At 39.7% G+C, this 25,218-nt stretch overlaps 1 protein-coding gene across 1 annotated transcript in view; it reads right to left on the bottom strand.

Moving 5' to 3' along the window:
• The window catches only part of ATNUG2 (GTP-binding family protein), a 47,083-nt gene extending 37,526 nt beyond the window's left edge, over nt 1–9,557 (bottom strand). The window contains exons 1-3 of the mRNA XM_087392248.1: nt 9,104–9,557; nt 8,664–8,797; nt 8,317–8,446 (exon numbers count right to left, since the gene is read on the bottom strand). Of these exons, the coding sequence (XP_087248374.1) occupies nt 8,317–8,446; nt 8,664–8,797; nt 9,104–9,338 (499 nt within the window). The 5' untranslated portion in view covers nt 9,339–9,557. The remainder of the gene's footprint in view (nt 1–8,316; nt 8,447–8,663; nt 8,798–9,103) is intronic.
• Nucleotides 9,558–25,218: the final 15,661 nt, after the last annotated feature.

Here is a 25,218-nt window from a genome sequence, read left to right as displayed (position 1 = left end):
TGATTCTTCTTCAGACAGTGACACAGATGCCTCGAACTTATCTGAGGACGCAGAGGATGACGATGACGAGGAGGCCATGGATGATGCAGATGATCAGTAGTCCTGCTGTTTTTTTATATCATCCATGAGTGCTTTTATTTTGAGTCTTGCATGACTCATGAGTCATGAGTCATGAATCATGATCATGAAATTTGTGGACCATGAATCATGATCATCTATGGAGTCTGGACATTGAATACTTTCAAGTTTCAAGTTTCAAGTTTCAAGTTTCAAGTTTCAACTTGTGTGCTAAGTTTAAACTTTAAGTACTTCAAACTTCTAAATTTCAGATTCTTGTAATGCCAAACTTGTTAGTCATGACTCATGATACATGTTGATTTCAGATTATTGAAGCATCATTCAAGAATTTAGAATCATAGAGGCATGAATCATGAATGATGCATTGATGCTTGAAGGCTGAAGCCTGAAGCTTCAGCCTTCAAGTATAGATAATTGTAATTTGTATTATGTATGATTTGCACTCTATTGATAATTATATTATGTATAAAAAATAAATTTTTATACATAAATTGTATCATATTGCCGTTTCTTCCGTTTCCGTTTCGGCGGGGCCCAGAAACTCCGTTTCTTCCGTTTCTTCCGTTTCTTCCGTTTCGGCTGGTAACTATGATGGAGATGCACCTGCTACTTGGCTGGAATTTAAGCAAGTGTTCTCTTCTCCTTGGCTTACTCCAACTTTTGAAGTTGAAGTACTTTCACACTGGCATGACTTGTCATACAAACTTTGCAAGAATCTTGATGATTACACCAAAAGGTTTTGGGATGTTTTGCTGCCATTGAGCTCTTACAGGCATGTTTCTTTGAAAGAGCAAATAGAGAGGTACTGTTGTGGATTGCCTGGTGAGCTACGTGATTATTGCATCAAAACCAAGGTGGGTTCTATGACTCAATTAATTGAGAATGCAAGGACAGCATATGCATGGATGCAGGAGAAGAATTTGGGCTTTATGGACAGCAAGAAAGAAGACAACAAACGGGCTGCCAAACACCAGGATAAGGACATCAAATCTGAAAATAAAAATTATGGCAAACGACCGTTTCAAAAGGGAGGAAAAGCCCAATTCAAAGCTGGTCAAAGGCGTGGACAGCCTAATAAACAGCCCCGTACCAAGTTATCTGATGAAGAGAAAAAGTCACTCATGGAGCAAAACAAATGTTTTATATGCAAAGGAGAGGGACACCGCTCTTATGATTGCCCATCCAAGAAAAGAGACAGGTCAGATGATGATAAGAATGGTGATAAACAGGCTGATCGGAAGGGCAAAAGGCCTAAACCTTCCACAGGACTTCTTCCATATGTGATTGGGAGTTTGCCACATGCACATGATGAAGAAGAAACGAAAAAGACTGAGATGTGCAGAGCATGGGGAAAAATCAGAAATCAGAATTGTTTGTTTTTCTTTGATTCTGGGGCAAAGGCGAATTTCATAACTCCTGATATGGCAGGAAGGCTTGGCATCAAGCCTGAGGAAATGCATGTGTGATATGGCCAACCCTGAACTCAACACACCTGTCACTCCTATCATTGGCAAGTTGAGGATGCATATCCAGGGATATCAGGATGCAGAGGACTTCTATATTATGCATTTGCCAGAGTGTGATGCTTTGCTTGGGATGCCTTGGATGTACAGGGTGGGGGCTGATGTGCAGATGAGAAACAAGAAGATTTCTTTAACTCATAGAGGCAAAAATCATGTACTTGATGTAAAGTTGAAAGGGGAGTCCATCCCTGTAGTTTCAGCTTCTTGTATTTCCAATGTAATAAAGCGTCATATTTCAGCGTACTTGATTTTTGTCAAAAAGGACAGCCAACCAGTTCAGAAAGGCTCTACTCTTTCTGCTTTAGATAGAGAAAGGGCTGCTTTTATTTCAGATTTTCAGGATTGTTTCTCAGATGCACTTCCTCAAGAATTACCTCCCAAGAGGCCGGAGGATCATCAAATTGATATAATTCCTAAAAGCTCACTGCCTAATATACCTCCCTATCGTGTCAGTAAGGCACAACAGGAAGAGATAATGTCACAAGTGAAGGAACTCTTGGAAAAGAAATTAATACAGCCAAGTAATTCTCCTTACTGTTCCCCTGTGTTGCTTGTGCAAAAGAAGATGGCAGTTGGAGAATGTGTATTGATTATAGGGCTTTGAATAAAGTCACAATTAAGAACCGTTTTCCAATTCCACGCATTGATGATATATTGGATTGGTTGGAAGGTTCCTCAATGTTCAGTCGTATTGACCTTAAAAGTGGATACCATCAGATAAGGATACGGCCTGAAGATGTCTACAAGACTGCCTTCCGCACTTCATTTGGCTTATATGAGTTCCTTGTGATGCCTTTTGGTTTGACTAATGCACCTGCCACTTTCAATAGAATGACAGACATAATTTTTAGAGCACACAGAAAGTTTGTGGGCACTTTCTTCGATGGCATCATTGTGTTCTCTAAAAATGAGCAAGAGCACAGGAAACACCTCACTATTGTGTTTCAAGAGTTGAAAAGACACAAGCTATTAATAAACACCAAGAAAAGTGAGTTCTTTATGCATGAGATTCATTTTCTTGGTCATATAGTATCAAAGGATGGAGTCAAGATGGATCCTGCAAAAGTTGAGGCCATAAGGAGTTGGCCAATTTTGAAAAATCTGCATGAAGTCAGAAGCTTTCTTGGGTTGTGTTCATACTATCGGAGGTTTATAAAGTACTTTGCAGAAATTGCTTCTCCCTTGCATGCTTTACAAAAGAAAGCTGTACTGTTTCGGTGGGGACCAAAGGAAAATGCAGCTTTTGAAGAGCTGAAGCAAAAGTTGTGTTCTCAACCCATTATTATCTTGCCAAATCTTGCAAAACCCTTTGTTGTAACTTGTGATGCATGTGGGAACAGCATAAGAGGCACTTTGATGCAGGATGGCAGAGTGGTTGCATATGAGAGTAGAGTTCTCAAAGATGCTGAATTGTACTTGCAAACATACAAGAAGGAAATGTTAGCAGTGATACATGCTTTGACCACATGGAAACATTACCTTCTTGGAGCTGATTTTTATGTGCAGACAGATCATCAGTCACTTAGATATTTTCTCACGGAGAGAAAATTATCTGAAAAGCACATGAGATGGGCTAACTTCCTCTCAATGTTTCATTTTCAAATTGTACATGTGCCGGGTAACAAAAATGTTGTGGCTGATGCACTTTCCAGGAAACCACAACCTGAAGCAATCTCCAAGAAATCCAGTGTTTCAGCAGTGAGCATTGCTTACAACAATGTGTTAGATGTGATGAAAGATCAATATGTTAATGATGCTGATTTTTCAACTATTTATGATCAGCTTTCTAATGGTCAAAGGCATGATCACTATATGTTGAAAGAGGGTTTCGTTTTGATGCATGGACGACTTTGTGTCACTGATCAGATGCGACAAAAAGTTATAATGGAAAGTCATGCTCCTCCATATGCAGGACATAGGGGAATTACAGCAACAATTACAGCAGTGGAGCAATACTTTTATTGGCCATCTTTGAGGAAAGATGTGGAAGAATATGTGAGAACATGCATGGTTTGTCAGAAAGTAAAGTTTGATAAGCAGAAGGCACCTGGGTTGTTACACCCTTTGCCAATTCCGGATAGACCATGGCAAAGCATAGCTATGGATTTTGTGTTTGATCTTCCACGTACTCCTATTGGACATGATGGATTGTGGACAATAATTTGCAGGTTTAGCAAACAAGCCCACTTTGTGCCAGTAAGAAAGAAAATTACAGCAGATCAAATGGCCAAATTATTTCTGCAGCATGTCTTCAAGTATCATGGGATGCCTGAATCCATAATCAGTGATAGAGATCCGAGGATGACCAGCCTCTTTTGGAGAGGGCTGTTTGAAAATATGGGCACTACGCTGAATTTTTCGTCATCTTTTCACCCTCAATCTGATGGACAATCGGAGCAGGAAAACTCTACCATCTTGGATATGTTTAAATGCTATGTCTCAGACCACAAAAGCAAATGGTAGCATTATTTGCCTTTGCTGGAATATGCTTACAATAATACGGTACACACATCCACAGGTAAAGCACCTTTTGAAATAGTGGAAGGTGCCAGGAAGATACCTCCCATTTTGCATACAAAAGAGAAAATCTTCGAAGCTGATCGTTTTGTGAAAAGCCTTGAAGAGGCTTACAAGAAGATCAAATATGCCTTGCAAAGAAGTCAGGACAAGCAGAAAAGAGCAGCAGATAAGCACCACAGGGAATTGGTTTTCACAGGAGGTGATTGGGTTTTGCTGCGTTTTCAAAAGGCAAGGCTTAAAAATAAGAAAGGCAAGGAAAGGTTGTACTCAAAGCTGAACATGCGTTACTATGGTCCTTTCCAGGTTTCTGAAAAGATAAACGAGGTAGTTTACAAGCTGAAGTTGCCTCCGCATTTGAAGATACATAATGCCTTTCATGTGAGCTTATTAAAGCAATATCATGGAGATACTCGCGAGGATTTACCTGATGAGATGCAGCCTGAAGTCGAAGAAGAGGATGAACTTCTGGTCCCAAAGCAGATTCTGGCACACAAAGATAGAAAGCTCAAGGGTAAAGTTATCCGTCGCTACTTGGTAAAATTTCAAAATTACCCATCACTTGATGCAAAATGGATGGAGGAAGGTGAACTGGCAGATTCACCTAGGATATTGCAGCTTTACCTTGATGCTTTCCAATTAGAGCCGACTGCGGTCCGGGCTCCTACAAGTAGTTCAGCAGAGCGAGCGTCTGGAGCATTACCTGGTATTCGAGAGGGGGGTAGCACCTCCACTCCCTCAGTACAGACGGGCTCACCGTGATTTCATGAGGTCGCTTGATGACACTGTATCTTTCATCCGAGATACTGAGCTGATAGTATCTCTGTTGTGAGACTTCATGATATTGATGCATCTTGACTATTGATCGCCAAGGATCACATAGACTTTGAGGAGTGTATATGGATGGATGCATGCCTCTCCTAGCCATATTTTCACTGTCTCTGTATACTATAGCTGCGGCTTTCTTGTATACTCTTTTATGCTATATTTCATGCTCACTCCTGTGTTTTGGGGCAGCAAACTGTGGTTTGCTGTTTCAAGAGAGGGGTATGTCACGAGGGCGTGAAATTCTAAGTACTTTAATGTACTACAAGACCGTGACAACTTAGCATGGGCTTCATAATGTGTAATTAAACGCAGCATGGTGCCTAGCACATAAGCGTAATTAAGCCCTAGGTCCAAAGGCATTCCAAGGAATTAAAAGAGTGGTTGTTGGGAAATGATGATGTGGCATTTTTAATGGACCCCCTAGAGAGCCATGTACCTTCAGTGGCCCCCCTAGAGTTGCAGGTGGCTCTAGTGCCTTCTACATGCTCCTTTGCCATTCCTAGACCTTCCTGGGCCTTCTAAACTTCACATGTGTGGTTTTCTCTCTCATCTTCTCCCTTTGTTGAGATTTTCGACTGGTTTTTCAGCCTACATCAGCTGAATTCCGTTTTTCTTCATAACTCCTCACCCGTTTGGATTCCTCGACTTCCGTTTGGCCCGATGGCTTCCCCTCTGCCTCCCCTTCGTAGTGATATGCTTTTCCCTCCGTGCGTTTGGTAGAACGGGCAGAGCTGAGCACTTCTTTTGCTGGTCGAATTTGCAAAAATGGCTTTTTCTCGACCTTTTTGCTTCTACCGCCTCCTGGGCCTCTCCTCTTGCAAAGCTACAGCTTTCTGTTGAATTTCAAGTGGTCCCACGCGCTGGTTGACTGGTTTTTATCAGTTTTGGAGGACTTTCCGGCGATGAAACTTCTCCAAAACCTTCTCAATGCATTCCTCTCTGAAGCACGCTTCTTTTGAGCCCAAGAACTCCCATTTCTTCGCGACAAAAGTGCTTCTTTTCGCATTTTTCAGTGGAATTCTTGCTGGTCGGCTATTGTAAATGTTCTTTCTTCATGCTTTTGCACTCCTCTTTGGCTGAGAATGCAATTGGGCATTGGCTACTATGTCCTCTTGGCGATTGAGGACTTGGTTCGAGTTTTCAGGGCTTGGTGAGTTGTGATTTTGCTGTTGCAATTTCTTTTTGCCATAAGCTATTGGTTGGCCTCGTGTGCCGCCTCTTTCTTGGCTCATAGGTGCCCAGGCAGTGCTACATGAGTCATTCTTTGGTTGGGTACTTTGCTGATTTTATTTTGGAGCTTTGAAAAGCTTTGTGAATGCCATCTGGAAACCACTCAAAGAGAGTGCAGCGGGTGCAGTGTGATTGCATCTGGACAACCAATGGAATTGCACTCGAAAAAGAGAATGCCTTTGGATTGAGCCTATGGGTTCAGTGCACTTATGTGATGGTGTTCTATGCTTGAAAGCCTTGCGAAGGCTTAGTGAATTGGGGCTGCGTGCTCAGTTGCAGGGAAGGTCTCCCAGATGCAACTTGTAATCATTTCACTGTGAAATATAAAGAAATACCGAAAGAGGCGCCACGGTGTTTGGGGCCAATCGGGTTGCACTTGTCTATGTTTGTTGAGCAGGAACCTCCATCCCTTTTTCAGTGGTTTTGTTTGTGAACAAATGGGTAAATGCCAAATGGTGATCATGCAATGGTTGATGGTTGTGATATATGCTTTGTGAGCTGTAAATAAGTGCTGAAGTGATTAAAGGTTTAGTTCCACTGCCCTCTGAGTGATTAGAGGCCGGTTTCATTGATAGCATGGCTGGTCACCTTACAAAGATCCACGATCTTTGGTTGGTCATCTTACAAAGATCCAGGATCTTTGAGAGCAGCTCCTAAAGATTGATGAAGCCATTTCTCAGAACGAACTGATGTCTAAAATATTGTCAGCATTGCCAGATTCTACCTGAAATTTCACACTTCTCTTACTTTATCTTTGAGGGGTAATGCACAGCCCCTACAATTTGAGGACTTACTGGGTTGCTGTTGCGGGAAGAGCAAACAAGAAAGAATAAATCCCCCTCAATGCATAGCAATGTTCAGGCATTTGTTGCCCAAACTACTCGGCATGGATCGAGAGGTTATGGCATGATTGGTTGTTCAATTGTTAAATTTGGAGTTACTCAGAAATTAAGGTGGAGCATCTATAGCTGCCACATGACATTAATAGATTACTAATCCCATCCATGTTGCTATGTGCGGTTGGTCCAGAAAACTATACAAAGCTGCATGAGGCATCCTGCACAACGTATTGCATGGCTCTAATACCAAGAAGGATTCCTCCAGGCCAAGTAGGCAGGTAAGTAGCATTTACTCCCCTCTTGCTCTGTTTCTGCCCACTCGCACAAACTTTGTGTACTTCAATCACATCTCCAATATATGCATTTCTATCAGTCCTCTACATTTCTGAAATTTGATTTGAGCGACAAACATGCTTGCACAGCTTTAAACTAGTTGTCACACTTTTGTATGACCAGTAAAGGCTTTTTGAGACTGCTTGTGTTTCACGTTGTTGCACAATCTCGACCTTATAATATATGTGCTCATGCTTCTCATGCGTGGGTAAAATAGGCTCTGAAAACAAACCTAAGGATTGATTGATCTTCTAGCTCTCAACATAACCATCCATCAACGAGGACTTTATGAATATATGCAACCAATGGTGAATGAGGCCCTAAACCCTGATTACAAAGCCTGTGAGATCCTGGACAACTTTCATGCAGACTGGGGTATAACCTCTAGAGCTCACATGGCAGACTTGTTGGCCTACAAACATGCCAGCATTATGAGGTGACTTGTATGCTTGCCACTGTTTCAGTGGATTCCAAACTCAATCCCACCTGTTGTTGCAAATGGAAACTTATCACGCATATTTATCTTGTCAAAGAGAGAGACAGAGAGAGAACCAACAACATGCTAAAAGGTATCGTGTGAAAGAAAAATCACAAAAACCTCAACTTTTACTTCCTGACACTCACACATATAGTTAAAAACAACTAGTTCATCGTACAAACTTATCCACAAACACAGAGACAGATGTGCTTTTATATAAAAGTCTTTGTATATTCTTGGAAGGCTCTGGAGCTGGAAGAACAGACCCAGTCATGCTGAAGATTAACTTTCGTTTAGTATCTCCCGCATGAAGAGTTCCAAGGAAAAAAATTTGCTGGCTTCTGAATATTCTGAGACTAAGCTGACATCACTACCCCCAAGCATGCCTGTATGCCGGCATTTAGTACAGAGACTATTAATTCACCAATCTAAAATTTAAGAATGAAGATTTAAGATCTACAGCAGTAACAGCATGGTACAAACAACAAACCCTGTCCAACAGAAGCTTTCTGGAAGAGATCATCATAATCCTCGATGTCCAGTTTTGGGCGCCTCCGCTTTCTCTTTGGACCAAATGTATCTTCAAACTTCTCCGTATCTAAAAGGTGGACCCTTGCTTGCTGTAGTAAATCCAACAGAGGCCAAATAGAGTTAAGCGACCAGAGAACATCTTTGCTTTTATTTTCCAATCCTATTAGTAAGAAATCGCTTGTGCTCACCATTCTCAATGTATCCATTAAGTAATTCCAGTAAAACGTGGAAGTAAAGTTGCAGATAAAGACAGAGAGAAGCTATGCTATGTCATTATAAGGGCTATAACATATCCAATCCTCATACCTTCTGATGATCATCCAATAGAGAAAGCGGTAATTTCTTTTCCTTCAAGATGACAGTATAGGAATCTGACATCCGAGCTCTCATGTCCTCGCGAAACCTATCCAGTTCCTTCTGATTAACAACTCTCGTATTCCCTGAAAATTATAAAGACGTGAGATCGAATCTCTCATATAAATGCCGAAAACAAAAGCTAAGCTATCTTCCTGTTTCTCCCTCTACACCACCTTTCAACCCAAAACAAGAAAGACGTATGGGAGTTTATTTCTGCCTAATGTGGTCTCTTTTTATAAAACCAGTGAGGTGTTGCATTCAATTCACCATTACGAGCGCCCATTAAGGCGGCAAAAATGCAATACCGTAGGATAAAACAGTAACGTTCAGTTTAAAGCAAGCAGAGGCGGAAAACGAGAAGGATAAGAACACGCATTCAAAGGTTTTACCAAACCATCGGCGATCCGGCTGAATGCGAGTGGAGGGCATCTCTCGAGACTGCAGGTCGTGGTGTAATATCCGGCCTTTGCTGTTACGAACAGGCCGCGAATTGTACATGCTAAGCCGACGCACGGTGGCAGAGCTGCGGAGATTGTCGCTCTTCTTGCCATCGCGCCGTTCCTGATCCAGAGAATGTTTGGGCTTTCCTTTGGAGGGGGGTGCTTTAGTTTTGTGCTTGCCCATGGCAGCTCTAATGTAGAGAAATTGGTGTTCTCGTCTACAAGGGATGGATTAGAGCAATATTCTAAGCTGCAGATAGCGTCCTGCCCACAACCCAACAAAGGCCTGAACACAAATTTCTCTTCTTGTCCTGGAGATAGCGTCCTGCCCACAACCCAACAACGGCCCTCAACACAAATTTCTCTTCTCGTCTGCAATGGATGGATTAGAGCACGAAGATGGCGTCCTAATTGTGAGATTAAGCTTTACTACTAAGCGTGTTTACAGAGTAAGGATGTTTACTTAGGGCCTGTTTCCACGCCCCGCGGTGTGAGCACCCTCTGGGTTCACGCGAGCAGGTGGCGGTGGCCTTGCGTGCCTCACAACCCTGGCTAATCCATTTTGCCACCCTGAGGTGCTCCTTGCCCTCGAGCCTCCCTTCACTTTGCTTTCCCAGCCTCCAGACCCTCCTCTTGCAAACTCTACTTCGTGGAAACTAGAAGGTGAGTGGCCATTTTACCACACTTCCCCTAACCGCCATCACACCTAATTATTGTGGGAAGCATGCCCAAAGAGCGGCTAAAACGTGAGGGTGTGTATGTGACAGTCCTAAGTTCGAGCCTCGAGAGCAACTTAGAATTCTATGTTGACACCGTTGGCACTTTCAATTCTTACAGACGAGCTTTGGGGTACTACAGGTGTTTACAGACTTAGCAAGGATCATGGACGGGCAAGATTGCCCAGTCCATGCTCTAGGATTGGATTAGCATGCTTCCTCATGCTTACGAGAGTGGATTTGCTTGAAGATGCATGCTAATTGGATCCCCAAGATCACATTAGTGTGCATCCTCATGCTAATCCAATCCTTAGGGATCATATTAGCAGGATGAGTGTTAATCTGATGCATCTTCATGCTGATCCGATCCCTGTAGCACTAAACCAACTCCACGGATCCAATTTGTATGAGTCTATATGAAATAAGGACAACATGGGAATCACCTAGGTTTAGATTTGAGGCATGCAGTGATGAGGCGTTGGCCTAAACCAACAAAACACAAAGTAACAAACCGAGCCTATAGTGGATCATACATATGAGTTTGTCGGTGTTGACAAGTCTCACTAGAGCTTGAAGATGAGGGTGGAAACAAGGGTCGTGCAAGGGCACAAGAAGTTGAAGTCAAGGGTAGAGATATGAGGGTGGCTTTGCTTGACTAAGAAAAAAGGAACCTCAGGGAACCTTATCTAAGGTCAAGATAGCTTGCCACATGTGACAAAATTAAACACAAGACTGCCAAAGCAGCTTTGTAAAGCATAACTCAGTCATTAACTTAGAATCATTACAAGATGTCTTACAAGCTACATATCAAAGTCATGGAAAGACCAAAGTCTTTGCTCAAGGCCACTCTTCTAGCTTTTATCTAGAGCCACAACAAAGAATCACATTTTCAAAGATCCTTCAGTCATCATAGACCTAAAAATTTGCATTTGACAAGAAAAGCGCAACGAGAGTTCTTTTGTTAGGAAGAGGCTATAGTGGATAGATTAGTAAAAAAATCACTCTTGTTCAAAAAATCATTACAAGGAAAGAAGAAAAAAACAGCAAAATAAAGAATCATCTGGCCTTTATGGCAGCAACTTTGATTCTGAGAGAACCGAAATAAGGAAAGAAGTTGACTATAAAAGGTTGCTAAAAATTGTTCGCTTCAATGTTTCTAAGAAGACGGTGCTAAAAGACCTAATGTAAAGTAAAAAAATGACAATGGAATACATTTGAACAATAGCCTATTTGATATCACAAGCTTTAGAGGCAAGTTATAACAAGTTGAAACAACCGATAAACAAGGGCTTTTGACCAACTTCAAGCAACCTCCAATAACAAAGCCCCTATGTTACTTTGAAAGAGAGGACTAAATTATTGCTTTAGTGATCAGGATATTTTCAATTACAATGATGCGCTGGCTCAGTTGCAATCTAAAGTTGATACTCGATGTTTAGCAGTTGCAAAGGCATCATCCAAGATCTACTGAATCAAGTTATTCCTTGCCTTTTTCCTATTAAAGAAGAAGTTCTTTGAACACTCCTCGACTCATATCATCTCTGAAGATCCTTGTAGTAGACGGCGCTATGGGACAAAGCAAGGTAGCTTTATGGGACAAGATAAGGCGACAAAGAACCGTAACTCTATCAAAGTTAGCTGAGCCTATGGTAGCAAGTAGAGGGATCGGATTCTGAGCGAGAGTCACATGATAATGGCTCCAATCATCAATCATCCAAACTTGAAGAAGAGTCAAACGACAATGGATCTAACGAGTAATGATCTAAACTTGAGGGAGACATGTATCAAATGAATGTAGGATCCACAAAAGCAAAAACAATTACAAGGTCCAACATGATGTAATGGTACCTAGCCCTTTTTTAGGAGGAGGTGCAAATGATTGTCAATGCAATGTACCAAGGCAACACACATGTGTAGAGTGCAACCTTTGAGTCAGTTGTCTATGATCATTGATTTTGGCTAAGTAATAGAAGAATAGTAGTTCCCAGCATACATCTCTCTCTCTCTATTCATCACTTCCCTTCTAAGTTGTGCATTTTCCCTTGCCCCCATCCTACATATTCATTGTGCCTTGATTTGCCTCATTTGTTGAAGAGTGAACACCACACTGGTCATCTGGAAACATCAATTACCTTGCACGCCCAAAATGAAACAAAGGGTAACAAGACCAATCAAAGCACTAGCACATAGTATGAATGGGAGTTGAGACACCAATTTCAATCACCCAGTTGGGTTCCAAATAGTTAATCTTGGGAACTAGCACAAGAGCTTAATTTGGGAACTAAGGAAAACCCTTGCATGTTATCGTCACTGCATATTTACTTGGTGATCAACTCCAAGTAGACAAAGAGTTGTTTCTATAATACAAGGATGGTTTATCCCAGAATTATATAGATCTATGGGGAGTTCCACAAGAGATCTATTAGCATCAGATTTTGCTCATACCAAATGCCAAGCACAAAGCTGAATTACACCAAGCAAGTCAAGGCCCAACTTGACAAGCTAATTCAAGTGGTTTCATTTATGTGATTGATAGAATTGATTCGTTGTTTCCTAATGTGGTGGCACCCCACAAAGGATGGCAAACTCTGTGTTTGTGTGGATTATAGAAAACTAAATCCCCAAATAGAAATGTATCCATTCCCAATCCCATTTACAGATGGACTTTTGGATGAAGTTATATGCCACAAGATGTACTCGTGGCATGTACTCATTTATGGATGGTTACAATGGCTATGATCAGATATCTATAGGACCAAGTTACATGCCACGAGATGTATTCGTATATGGATGGTGACAATGGCTATAATCAAATACCCTATTGCCCATGAGGGCCAGTCCGTATTTACTATAGAATGGGGTGTGTATACTACCAAATTCATGCCATTTGGGTTGTAGCACACACCATCAACTTTCCAAAGATTCACATTCACCAGCCCTTAACATGGTCACTTTGTGGGAACATTAGAAGTACCCACTTCCATCCCTTTGTTCAATATCCATTAATCAACATAGGCTTTGATATCATGGGTTATTCTTCTGCTCATAAACTAGAAGCAGGCAAGCATGTTCATATTAATAATGGCCATCCCCATCCCCATCTACGCTATGAGTGGTATGCCGCCTCCCAAATCTTCTTTGCCTTCTTGATTCCTAACTTGATAGCTTATTCATTGCAATCTTGATTTATTGTTGAGCCCTTGTTGCACTCATTATTGGTTATTGGAATTTGGACTCTACTTCGATGGGTTCCTCGTTTGGAGACACACAATCCCTTTCCTACCAGCGATTCTCTTCATTCTATTGTTATTCTCATAGTCATTTGACTTCATAGATTGCTTTGTGCTCTTGCACATGGTACTTGTTTTTGCCACTTCTTGGACTATGTGAATCTCTACTTCTTGGTCGATGTGGATCTGTATGTCTTTGTCCCTTGGTGGCATGATTGCTTCTAAGCCATATGACATGGGACTAGAGTGTGCTTTTTTGTGACCTTGAATACCATTAGGTAGGACCATAGTGCTAATTGGAGCTTTGTGATCCCAATCAATTCAGTGCTCATTCACTATTTTGTGTGGAAAATCCTTTTGAGTATCTTGTGGGTTGCTTTGGTCTAACCATTTGCACACAAACAATATGTTGTTGATTTCCTGTGCTAAATGAGGAATTCCTTCAGCAAGACATCATGATTGAATTGATGAAGTGAACAATTGGTCAAACATGATATCAATGCAAATCTAGATATGACATTCTCGTACAAGAATATTGTGTTGCTTCGAGTTGTGTTGTTCCTAAGTGCTTTTGCTTTGGCCCATTTGGTAATATAATTTGTTGCCACCATGATGTATTTGTGGTGGCCTAAATGCATGTCCATATTGAATTTCCTGACGACATCCAATCCTCATTTGTGGAAAGGTTCCCATGGGTAGGTTAGTTGCAATGGTATCTAGTCTTAGAAGGTTGGCCTCCAATTTGTTGACATGCAACATAGGTTTTGCAATGCTTTGAGACATTTACGTTGATGGTACTCCGCCATAATTTGCACTTGGGATTCTTTTTACCATGATCAGTGGAAAAATGATGACTAGCTACCCCTCGATGGACTTCATACATGATGATTGCTCTTTTGGGTGGAAAGGCGCATCGCGCTAAAGCACTATGTACCCCCTTTTTGGTACAAGCAACCGCCTATGAGTGAAAGTTTCCAAGATTTAAGTGCAATACTTTTCCATTCATCTCTACTTGCATCTTAAAGGAATGTCACCATCAAGAGATATTGACTAATCTCTTCATGCTTGCCTTCATACATTAACACTATGAACATACTAGCATTGGGAGACTGCTAGATTTCTTATCTTTGGTGTGAGACAAGCAATCAACTCCACAATGTGACGAACTAGGCTTGTGGACAATCTTGCAGTTGAATTCTTGGAGCAATAGCATCCATCGCATCAATCATTATGTCATGATTATTTTGTTGATCAAGTATAGCAATGTCTGATGATCCACATAGAAGACGAATGGAGTGTTGATAGTGCCAAACAATTTTGGACACAGTACATTATCCTCATTTGATCATCGAGTAGTTCATCTCCATCAATGAGAACATTTGGCTTGCATGGTAGACCGAGAAATCCAAGTCCCTTTGGACTGGGCTAAGATGGAACAAATCGCCATCCCTAATGTATCCACATTAGGGATGGAACAAATAAGATGGAACAAATCGCCATCCCTAATGTATCCACATGCACATGGATAGATTCTAGTTTGGCTTTAAAAGGATCAATGCTTTTTTTGCAATTGATTGCAATACTTAGAATGCTTCACTTCAAGCTTCACTACATTCAAACTTTATATGTACTCTTGTTAGCTAATGAAGAGGTTTGGCTATGATTGTTCAGACTTCTTGATGAAGCCTTAGTAGAAGTTAAAGAAGCCCAAGAATGAGTGCACTTGTTTGGCATTATTTGGTCCCTTATGGAATCGATCTGAGATTTTTTTATCATGATGCATTCACTAGAAATTGTATGTCCCAAAATGAGCACACACCTCATGTGACTATGGAATTTGGCATCAATCATGGGCACTTCTCCATCCAAGGTCACCATTTCAATCACCTCAATACTTAACATGAGGGGAGTGGCCATGAGTAATGAGATAATACTTTGAAAGAATCATAGTGGAAATCAAGTTACAGTCGTTGGGCAATGGAGATCACCACGTTTAGTTCTCCCTAGGTTGCATTGATTTGTTTCTACTTTGCGACTCCTTTGAGTTTATTTTGCTCCCAAATTCCTTGTTGGCATCCATCATTCTTTCATTTGGTCCCATTGATTGGTCATTCATTGGCTATCGATCTCATGACTCCCCTATTTTGATGAGGGGTTCTTTGTGCTTGATGTCATAGCTTATTTTTTTGGCTAGTTTTGCTTCTTCTTTCTAGAAAAACCTTACTTTGATGAGGGGTTCTTTGTGCTTGATGTCATAGCTTATTTTTTTGGCTAGTTTTGTTTCTTCTTTCTAGAAAAGCCTTTCTTTGTTGTCTTCTTTAAGCTCATCTAAACCGCTCCTTGTGACCTTATGGGCCAACTTTGCATTCACCTTTATTACCATCATACCAGTTGTTAGTGCACAATCATCTTGATTGCATGCCTTTTGGAGCATTCGAGTTGTTTCTTTCACAATCAACATTCACTCTTTTGGTGTCCTTCCTTGCCATTAAAGTAGGATGCCATGTTAGTACTCTTCGACCAGTCCCCTTGGAAGGTCTTTTTGTGTTCTATTCCACTTATAGCATAAATAACATCAAACAGTGACATGGGTAAACTTTCATCATGATTTGAAAAAGTTGAAGGTGAGGACTATGGTTAAATTTTAATAGGAATTTCTCTACTACATTGAATTATGTAGCTACTACTAAACATGGTCGATATGTTGCTTTGTATTTCTGGGCATAGTATTTCAATTTGAATTCGTTCTAGGCATTATGAAGTAGATTACCATCTTGCAAAATGAAGTGTGAGTTGATGGGAGGTGAGTGCTATGCAGATTGCAATGAGAGTGGATGAAGCACCAAATGAAAAGCCAATAAACAAGTCACTTGGAACGAATCAAAACAAGTAAAGACAACAGAATGAAAGTACTCAAGATTAAAAAATGATAGAATATTTCTTTATATTTAGACCTTTGCTTAGTATTGTGGCACTAGAGATTCAGTGCACTCATGAAATAGGTTGTAGATCTATATTGCTTTGAATTATGAGATATAGTGCATCTTTTATTACTAGTCCTTTCAATTTTTGAAATGGACAACGATTTTGCGCTCAACTTAGGATCTTTCAATTGTGTCCAACAGTGTATTTTGGTGGTTGGCTACCATTTCACAAATCTTATGTGCCTCTGTGATTTGGACTCTTCTTTTCCATGCCTACTTGATGTTTAGAGGAATTTTGAGGGACATTTGTGATGCCAACTCCCTTGTCTTCATGATATAGAGCCTAGATTGTAGGCTATAGGCAAGATCTAGTGTCAAGTTCGATGGGCATTGAGGGCTAGCCAAATTCTCTCTGCTCAATCTTAGTGAGATTGAAAACCAAACTTTGCTTGTGTTCTCTCAACCTTTTGATTCATTTGGTACTCCATAAGAAGCTCGTGGACTTCTTTAGTCACCTTCATTTGCTCCTTTCCCCCACCTCTCATGCCTAACTTGGGATCTTCATCTCTCTTGAAATTTGGATAGATGGGTTATGTTGGCCTTGCCAAGAGTTGTAGCAGTTCTTCCACATTTGCCTACAATCTATACTTTTGTTGATGAATTCCTTCAAAAATGGTTAGCATGTTGCTAGAGCACTTAGCTTGGATGTCAATGAGAAATTGGAAGTTTGTCCGAGGCTTGGTCAATATAGGCTTCCAAAGTCTACACAAGGTTGACACCTTCCCTTTTTACCCTATCCAAGATTGATCATTGTATCTTTAGCCTGGTGTTTTCTTTGTCGAGTTGTATGTTTCAAATTTTTATTACCTCCTTAAGTGCCTTGACTTCGTGCTTTGTTTCATCTAATTGGAAAATTTTTTGGGCTTTCTGCTCTCCCATGCAAGCAAGCTTGAAGTTCTCTTGGATGTTGCACAAGATATTGATGGATTGTATAATGCCAAATCCATATTCATAATAATATATTTTTACATTGGCCTCATTAGGAGATCCAACATCAATTTCTGACAGGGTAGTCAAGGGTTTTGAGTGTAGCTTCCATTGGTCGAGTTTAAAATTATTTTGATGGAGAGTTGCTTACTTCACCTTACTCCAGCTATTAGGTTCTTTCTTTATTCTCTTTTGGTCATTCAATTTTTTTCTCCTGAGAAGGTTTCGGCTATGGATGTGGATGTGGTTGTGGCTATGGTTGTGGTTATGGTAATGCTTCTTCTATTTGCTCTACTGGCTCAAATTTTTATAGGCTTTAGGGCCTTACAGATTCAAAGAGTTTGTCCAACATGTTTATCATTTCGACTAGTGGTGGTGGCTAGCTGAGTTTCTCTACTTGATCTTGGATAAGTGAAGCTTTGCCTAAACCTACGCTCATGTTATTTCCTTCAAAGCTTTTTGAACCAATACCTTGGGGATGTAAGTGTCTATGATCCAACTAAATTTTCTTCAAAAGGAACTAGAAGTAGTTCTTTGCTTTCGAGTCCTTATCCTAACTCATGGCATAGCCTTGGCCCTACAAGCAAGCTCCCTCTAGGTAGAGGTCATCACACTTGGATATGGAAGGCTTTGAGGGGAGTGATCTCCTTGCACTAGTAGCTTGAAGGTTGCATCCACTTTAGCCTCACCAATGGTGATATTTTGGCCCCTCACTTAGAAGGTCTTTGTGGAACACTTATAGGTATTAATTGCTTCGAGTACCACTACTCAATCAAAATGAGGCTTCATGGGAGATCATGAAATGTTGTAGCCCTATGAGATGTAGCCAATTGTCAATCACTACCACCAGCTACCAACATCCTTTCAAGGGAGGATGGATTTCTTGCTAGTCACACTCGGATCTCTTTATAGCTGGTGCATCGATCTTATATGGACCCTTTTACTTTGAAGGTGCTTGCCATTCATTTGTTTGTTGTGCAGTTTTTGGGAGATTTCTAACATGGGGAGTTCGGGCATGGTAGAGGTAAGAGAGCTTCAAAGGTTCAAGAGTTCTTCTAGGCTTCAAAAGTTTGGGCACGATAGAGGTAAGAGAGCTTCTAGGCTTCAATCTTGGACAATCCATCCAAGTATTTCTATAGGGTTCCTTCTTTGTGTAAAACCTCAACCCTTAGACTCATCACAAGGAATTCCACTAGTTCCACTAATTCTAGATCGAATGCCACCTAGAATGGAGTAATTCATCTTGTAGAATCTTCAATCCATATGAGGGACTTGACTATTTGCACACATATTTCATTGATCAATTGAGTATATTAATTTTGTTTCCACATTACAAATCTTTCTTAACATCTTTATCCACCTTGATCTCAATGCCTTTTCTTCACCAATCGTATGCTTTTTAAAGTTCAATGTGGGTGAATAGTACTGGCCACACCTTGTAAAAGGGGAATGTATGTAAGGGAAGGAATGAGGGTTGTCTTGACTAATGCAAATCTATAGTGGGCGTATAGTGTTTGGCTAAAGAGCTGATTGTACTATTGTTTATTCTATCATTCACCTGTCTTGAGTACTTCCATTTTATTGTATTTACTTCTTTCCATTCATTTCAAGTTTAGGCTTGTATTCCTTTTCAATTTGAGCTTGTATGTGAAAATGCAAGCAAGACTTTTCTTTCTTTCTTCCTTGCATACTCATGTGTGTGTGTGTGTGTGTGTGTGTGTGTGTGTACACGTATGTATGCATTTGTGTGTGTGTGCGCGCGCATGCACGCATAAGTTTTATGGGTGTGCTACAATATTGGTATCGCTAATCTCATATGAATGCACCTTCAAAACCTTGAAGAAAGTATGGAACCGACGATCTCAATTGGGATTCATCTGGTGAGGCAATAGCATATGTTATTTGTTTAATTATATCCTTCTCTACTTGCTAATAAGTCCAAGACCGTTTTTATTTAACATATGTTAGACTTTCAAATAGAGAAGGAGCAGCTACAAGACTACTCGGTGGAAAAATCTTGTGTTGCAACGTAATGACATGTCCTAGCCTGTAATAGCAAAGATAACCTCTTCACCTTTACTTCCTCTACTATGTAGATAGGGTCCTTTAAATTTCCCATAGATGTGCACAATGATTTCATGTAGTATGCACAAGCCCATGTGTGAGGTTTCCCATAAAATTGAATGGAATACAAAAAGTAGATGTCGACCATATACAAATGTGCTTACTTCTCCAAAACTTGTTCAACAGATAGGTTGCTATACAAATGGTGTAAAATGCGTTAACCCAGCACCATTCTAGTCGGCCATAGTCAAGATAAGAAATAGGCCAAACTCAAAAATCACACAATGCATACATATTTCTGATCGTCACAAAGCAAGTCACCATACCTGGATGCAAACTGTGTATGTTGACAGTGTTTAGCAGGGTAGCATCTCTATGTGACAGTCTTGACCTTGTCTAGCCAGGAAGGAAACCTTGCATATTTCTAGAGTATATCCATCAACAAAAGACATTGCATGTTCGTAGAGTATATCCATCAACAAAAGATGTTGCACTATGCGTAAGCCTTTGAGGCTACCACGGTTCATATAAATACTTTGTTCAACCGGTGTTGCTAGAGAAACAGTGTATACCAACAAATCCCTCCATCTAGAACCATTCCCTCAATCATTAGGGCCATCCTTGTTGTCAAGCAAGGAGATTAATTCTCACCACAATTGTATGGTATGCTACCATTCTATCCATATAAATAGTTATCCAAGTTGGTTTTCCACCAAGACGACCATTCAAATCCATGTTGAAACATTTGATATTTTCTCAATATCATTACTTGACCTGCTTTACGTCCTCATGCTTGTGTCCTTAGCTCTTTCCATTGTGCTACTGAATATGATGAAGTATGCTGCATCTTATATCAATCGCACCTTGCAAACCTCCAATTTGAAAAGTATCCCAAGCACACATCAATTCTACAGCCTCTCAATCATTGTACAATGTATAAACTCATCATACAGGCATATAAGCCTAACAAAAATGAATATACCAACAAGAAATCAATTCCAATCTTCTAAGAGTATAATCTTGCAATTGTGTTCCCTCGACTACACTTTAAACGTGGCATCACATCCCATAGTCGGCTGCCTCACCAACTATCAAGTCCATTAATGGGAAAACAAGGTTAGTCCATCTCCATAAAATAAAACCGACTACTTGACTTCATCCACACATTGTGGTTTATGTCAAATGAGGGTCAAATGGCATCCCATTAATTTTAATTTTAGGCATCCCTTACTCCCATTCATAATCTTGAGCCATCCCTTAGGAACTTTCATCACATATATTGCTTAAGATAACTTCAAGTATGCCACATGTCCCACACTATTTATGACCTCCAATCATAGCTACATTACATGTATCCCCATAGTGATAAATGTGGATATTATCATCCCACCTTTGGGCATTTTTGCCTTGAACTATTGTTGATGGCCATTTTTTTTAATGAAAATATTTTTTGTATTCATGCTATCATTTCAAGATAATATCATGTATGATCGCTCATCATTTGTCCATGATATGGGGTCATAACCAAGTACTAATGATATCGACCCCATGTCTCTCAAGCCAGTGGAAAACATGCCCTCACGCAACTATATAATGAATAATCATAAACGGAAGTATATCCATGTACTAAATGCTATATCAAGAATATATACACAGAAGCGTCTCCGTAATGGATTTTCAACATGGCTCGTCAGGTATGCATCATATTCAAAGTTATCACTCGAACATCTATGGTACATGTCATTGTGCATGTACCCACATAGCAATCACACGTGTGTATGTGCGTGTGTGTGTGTGTGTGTGTGCACGCTTGTGTGTGTGTGAGAGCATGTGCGTGTGCATGTACGTGTGCCTATGTGCATGGGTACATGTGTGCATGTGCGTGCATGTGTGTGTGTGTGTGTGTGTGTGTGTGTGTGTGTGTGTGAGAGAGAGAGAGAGAGAGAGAGATGCACACATAAGTAAAGTAGCTATACACTATTGAAATCGTGAAGAAAAATGGTTTATATTGAAATGCATTCATACGATTAGGTTCCTTAGTCCACATAGTTCTCTGCAAACACACATGCAATTAGAACAAGGCAATTTATACATTCTATTATCCCTCTTCGATTTCATTGGATAACTAGAGGGTGCTCTACAAAATGCTTTTAGACATTTTGGTAGTAGAAAATGCTAAGATGATGTTAAAAAGAGTCAAATTCTCCAACAGAATTTGCTATTGTGGCGATCCCAATAGAAAAGTGCTACTATGAAGATCAACATGTTATCCTCGTCTGAAGTCTCAATGGGATAATGAACCTCTATAATGTAGCCTCAGATGGATTTAGTAATTGCTTATGCTAGACCATAAGAAATATGGTGTTATCTGTCTAATGATTGCTATTGTTGTTGTCCTCCATGAATGAATGTATACATTTGACTTGGGATCAATGGTTGAGTTCCTTTGGACAAGCATCGTGTGCTTGAATGTTGATGTTTTTGAATGAATGTTTCATTGGCATTACTTGAGAAGAGCTACTTTGGTGTGGAATTTTGATCGACTTGTGTTGTTTTATCTACATAACATACATTGTGAACTTTCATCTAATACTCGAATTACATGTCACAATTTTTTTTTGAAACCAATAGTGTACATCAATCTATTCCATAGTTCTCTCCATGAATTTTAAATGCACTTAGTCTTTAAGTTGCAATATTCGATTCATGTTAAAGTAATGATCGACTTTGATTCTCTTTGATGTTGACATGAATGTTGGCACTTTGAAAAGTGGGCAATATAGAATCTCTTTCCATTTAAATTCATTGCTAGCATTTTTATTATCTTGTTGTCATATGTTGATGAGAAAGTGAGGTGATGAAAAAGTGTGTGGTTGCAAATACAGTATCTTTGATTTGGATTAACGTTATTCCACACCTTGTCTACTCTAGGAGTTAAAAAAGATGAAGGAAAATACCTATCACCACATGCAAGAAAGAGATGCAAAGCAATTTACAGCCACAAGTCAGAAAGAGTAAGACACCTAGTTGAGAGGCTCACATACAATGGTTTTATGAAAATGCACTATTTACATGGTATTCAATTTTGTAAAATATTTATTGATTGCATTCTCAAACTTTTAAGTTGGATATTCCTCAGTTTCACATATCTAGATGACTTCTGTGTCTCTATCAATTACTTGATTGCTATCTCCAAGAGAATCCACTTGAATTATTGAAACTTTTTTTATTCACATCTTGAAAAGTGATAAGCTTGACTGTAACACAATATAGTTGACTCACATTCAATTGATTCCATATTGGTTTTTTAAAATAATTGTCATTTGTATATTCCACATCTATCAGGCCATATTGGTAAATTTTGAAAATTTGTTTTGGTTTTTGAATGGCTTTTGCATAATGCTCTTTGCACTTTGGACTGAAGTTGTAAATTGGTTGCATTATGAAAATGCATTTATACTCTCATCATTTGTACTCACTCTTCTATCTAGCATCTTTTTCTCAATCATGTGTGATTAATTTCCCATGTCCATTGATCTTGCACAACATATTAATTGATTGGTTTGTGCCATAAGTGAATCCATTTGTGATAAAATCATCTATCTCGTGGTCCTCATAGTGTGCATGATTGAAAACGTCTTTGTTGACTCCTCTTGAAAATTGTACTTCTATAATTATATCAAGACTTTCTCTAATGATAGCTTACCTTTTTCCCCTAATTAGACAATGTTGACTTGTTTCGTGTTCGTAATTTCTCCATTTGTTTCTATGTCTCCATTAGCTATTGTGTTCTTAAAGTTGCACTAATTATCAAAGTGTAGCTTGTCAAAATACATATCGCAAGGGATCTCTAAACAAATTTGTTTTCTAAAATTGTTTTTTTTGTGGACCTTTGGTTGGGCATGAACACTTCTAAGTGCAAATCTGTCATGACTTGAAATTGATTATCCACCTAACTAAATGTTGCCATCTAATGCAAGGTTGTTGGACTACTTCTAAGTTGATTTCACTTGTGTTTAACTGTTTTTTGAACTTTATCCCATTGTCATAAGTAAAAGTCTATGTTTCATATGAAAACTCTTCCCATACTTCATCAAATTATGATAGAATTTGATGTTATTGTATTCCTTGTAGTGACCTATCTTCACTCATTGTGTTTCATCCATTCCTAAGTTTAGGACTCGTATTTTATCTATCCATGCTTCCCCATTTGTTGATTCCAATACTATGTGCAAGAGGATTACACAATTTGATGGTGCGTCCTATAGAAACTAGTGGTCATGATGATGCTCAATTCTAAAGGCTTACCCATTCTTTTGCAAGAGGTGTTCCCTATCAGATGCTCACTGTAACTAATGGTGGTGCTTCCACTCGAAGGCTTACCCAACTTCTCTTAAGTGTATATTGGGGACCCTATTCTAGACCTTGACCAGTGCTACAAGGGATACTTCCATACTTTTTCATTGGCTTCTTTGGTCAAAGAATTCACCTAGTATTGGGGTCTAATTCGTATTTGCTAGATGTTTGCTAAAATTCCTTTTTACATTTGCATGACCTTTAATTGACTAGAACCCCACCAATGGAAAGCTTCCTTTATGAGCTTGATCTTTTCAATGTACAACTTGTCTCTTTTAATAAACGGTCGGGACAAATAATGCAGGGAAAGTTGCTTCTTCCATTCGTCTAGCGTTTAAGTCGAGCCCCACCAAAGGCCTAGAGATCTAGGTTGTGTCCATCTTGAAGCATCGGTGAGACAACAAGAGGAGGTTGGCCTCTCTTCTTTAAATGATTAGTAAAAGCATGAATAATGGCACCCAAGCGATTAGCGCTTGGATTCTCCGATTGGGAGCCAATCCTATTTGTGGTTAGAATGGCGTGGCGGACCAACAACAAAACCTTGAGCATTTTGTTAGCTCCTCCATCCTCATTGTTTAAGTCACCCTCCATCGTTTGCTTGAACCTTCTTGAAGGAGGAGTTGTGCAACAATGTCTACTCCACCTTTAACTCTTCAATCACGAGTTGCACTTTTGCAACATCTCCCTTCTTGGGGAGCTTTTAAGTGTGGAACGAACAAGGAAAGAGTGATGGATGAGTGCCACAAAGAGAAACCCCAGTAACAAACAACGTACTTGTAGAAAAGCCAATAGCTCGCTTAAGATAAACTTTTGCACACAAATAGGTCCCTCCGATTTAAAAAGAATTTAAAAATGTAGTAATTAATGCAACAAAAGATGGGGGTAGGGTAGAAAAGGCAAGAGGGATAAAGAGGAGAGAGATTGACTTATCATACCTATACTCTGACTCTTTCACAACATTTGGCCTAGTGGTAAGACATTGCGTGTGCCTTGGAGTCCCTTCTTGCAAGAAGTTTTAAAGCTCTCTCTTTGACCTTAGCTTAATTGGGGTAATCCACCCGATGAATCAATTGAATTTATTTATTAAACAACAAAGGCCTTTTCAATTACCTTTATCAAGCAATTGATATGCATGGAATACTTTGTTTTTAAGAGCCTTTAGAGTGCCTAACAAATCATTAAATTTCTTTATGAAAAATAAACACACTTTTGTAAGCCTAGACTATATCCAATCATACAAAAGTAGATTTTTTTGTTCTTCTAAAGTCCAAAATCTATATAGAAAATAAAAGAGGTAACAAACACTTTCTGAAAAACAAAAGGAAGACATACTTAGCAAGCAAAGCAACACTTATGTCATCATCAATGCCCAAGCATAAGCAGCTACACTAGGTTTCTAAAGACCTACAGAGTCTCTTGGGCAAACCCAATGCTTACTAAAATATGTCAAATAAAGGCCTTTTCAATCACCTTTCACCTAAGGTTACATGCATGGAATAATTTGATGACCTTAGAATAGGTAGATTGAAGTATAGATGAACACACTAATGGAGGGATTAGGTGAGCGCCATTAGCTGGATATGAACACAATGACCAAAGAAAAGGATAAGCTCTCAACCCTTTGCTACTAGGGAATTCCTATTTTTTGAAAAATATATCTACACTTACACCTTATAACCCACTACCTAATGACATATACTAGAACCTCATGAGACTTGACTCAAACGAATGTGGCATTGCCTTGCTTAGTATAAGATGGTCCCAACTAGTATTTCATGAACCAAGAT

Source organism: Dipteris shenzhenensis, chromosome 21, assembly GCF_047967505.1.
Source record: "Dipteris shenzhenensis isolate YYH24624 ecotype China chromosome 21, Dip_SZ_1.0, whole genome shotgun sequence".
In the NCBI taxonomy this organism is placed as follows: Eukaryota; Viridiplantae; Streptophyta; class Polypodiopsida; order Gleicheniales; family Dipteridaceae; genus Dipteris; species Dipteris shenzhenensis.
This window is presented reverse-complemented; position numbering and strand designations above follow the sequence as displayed.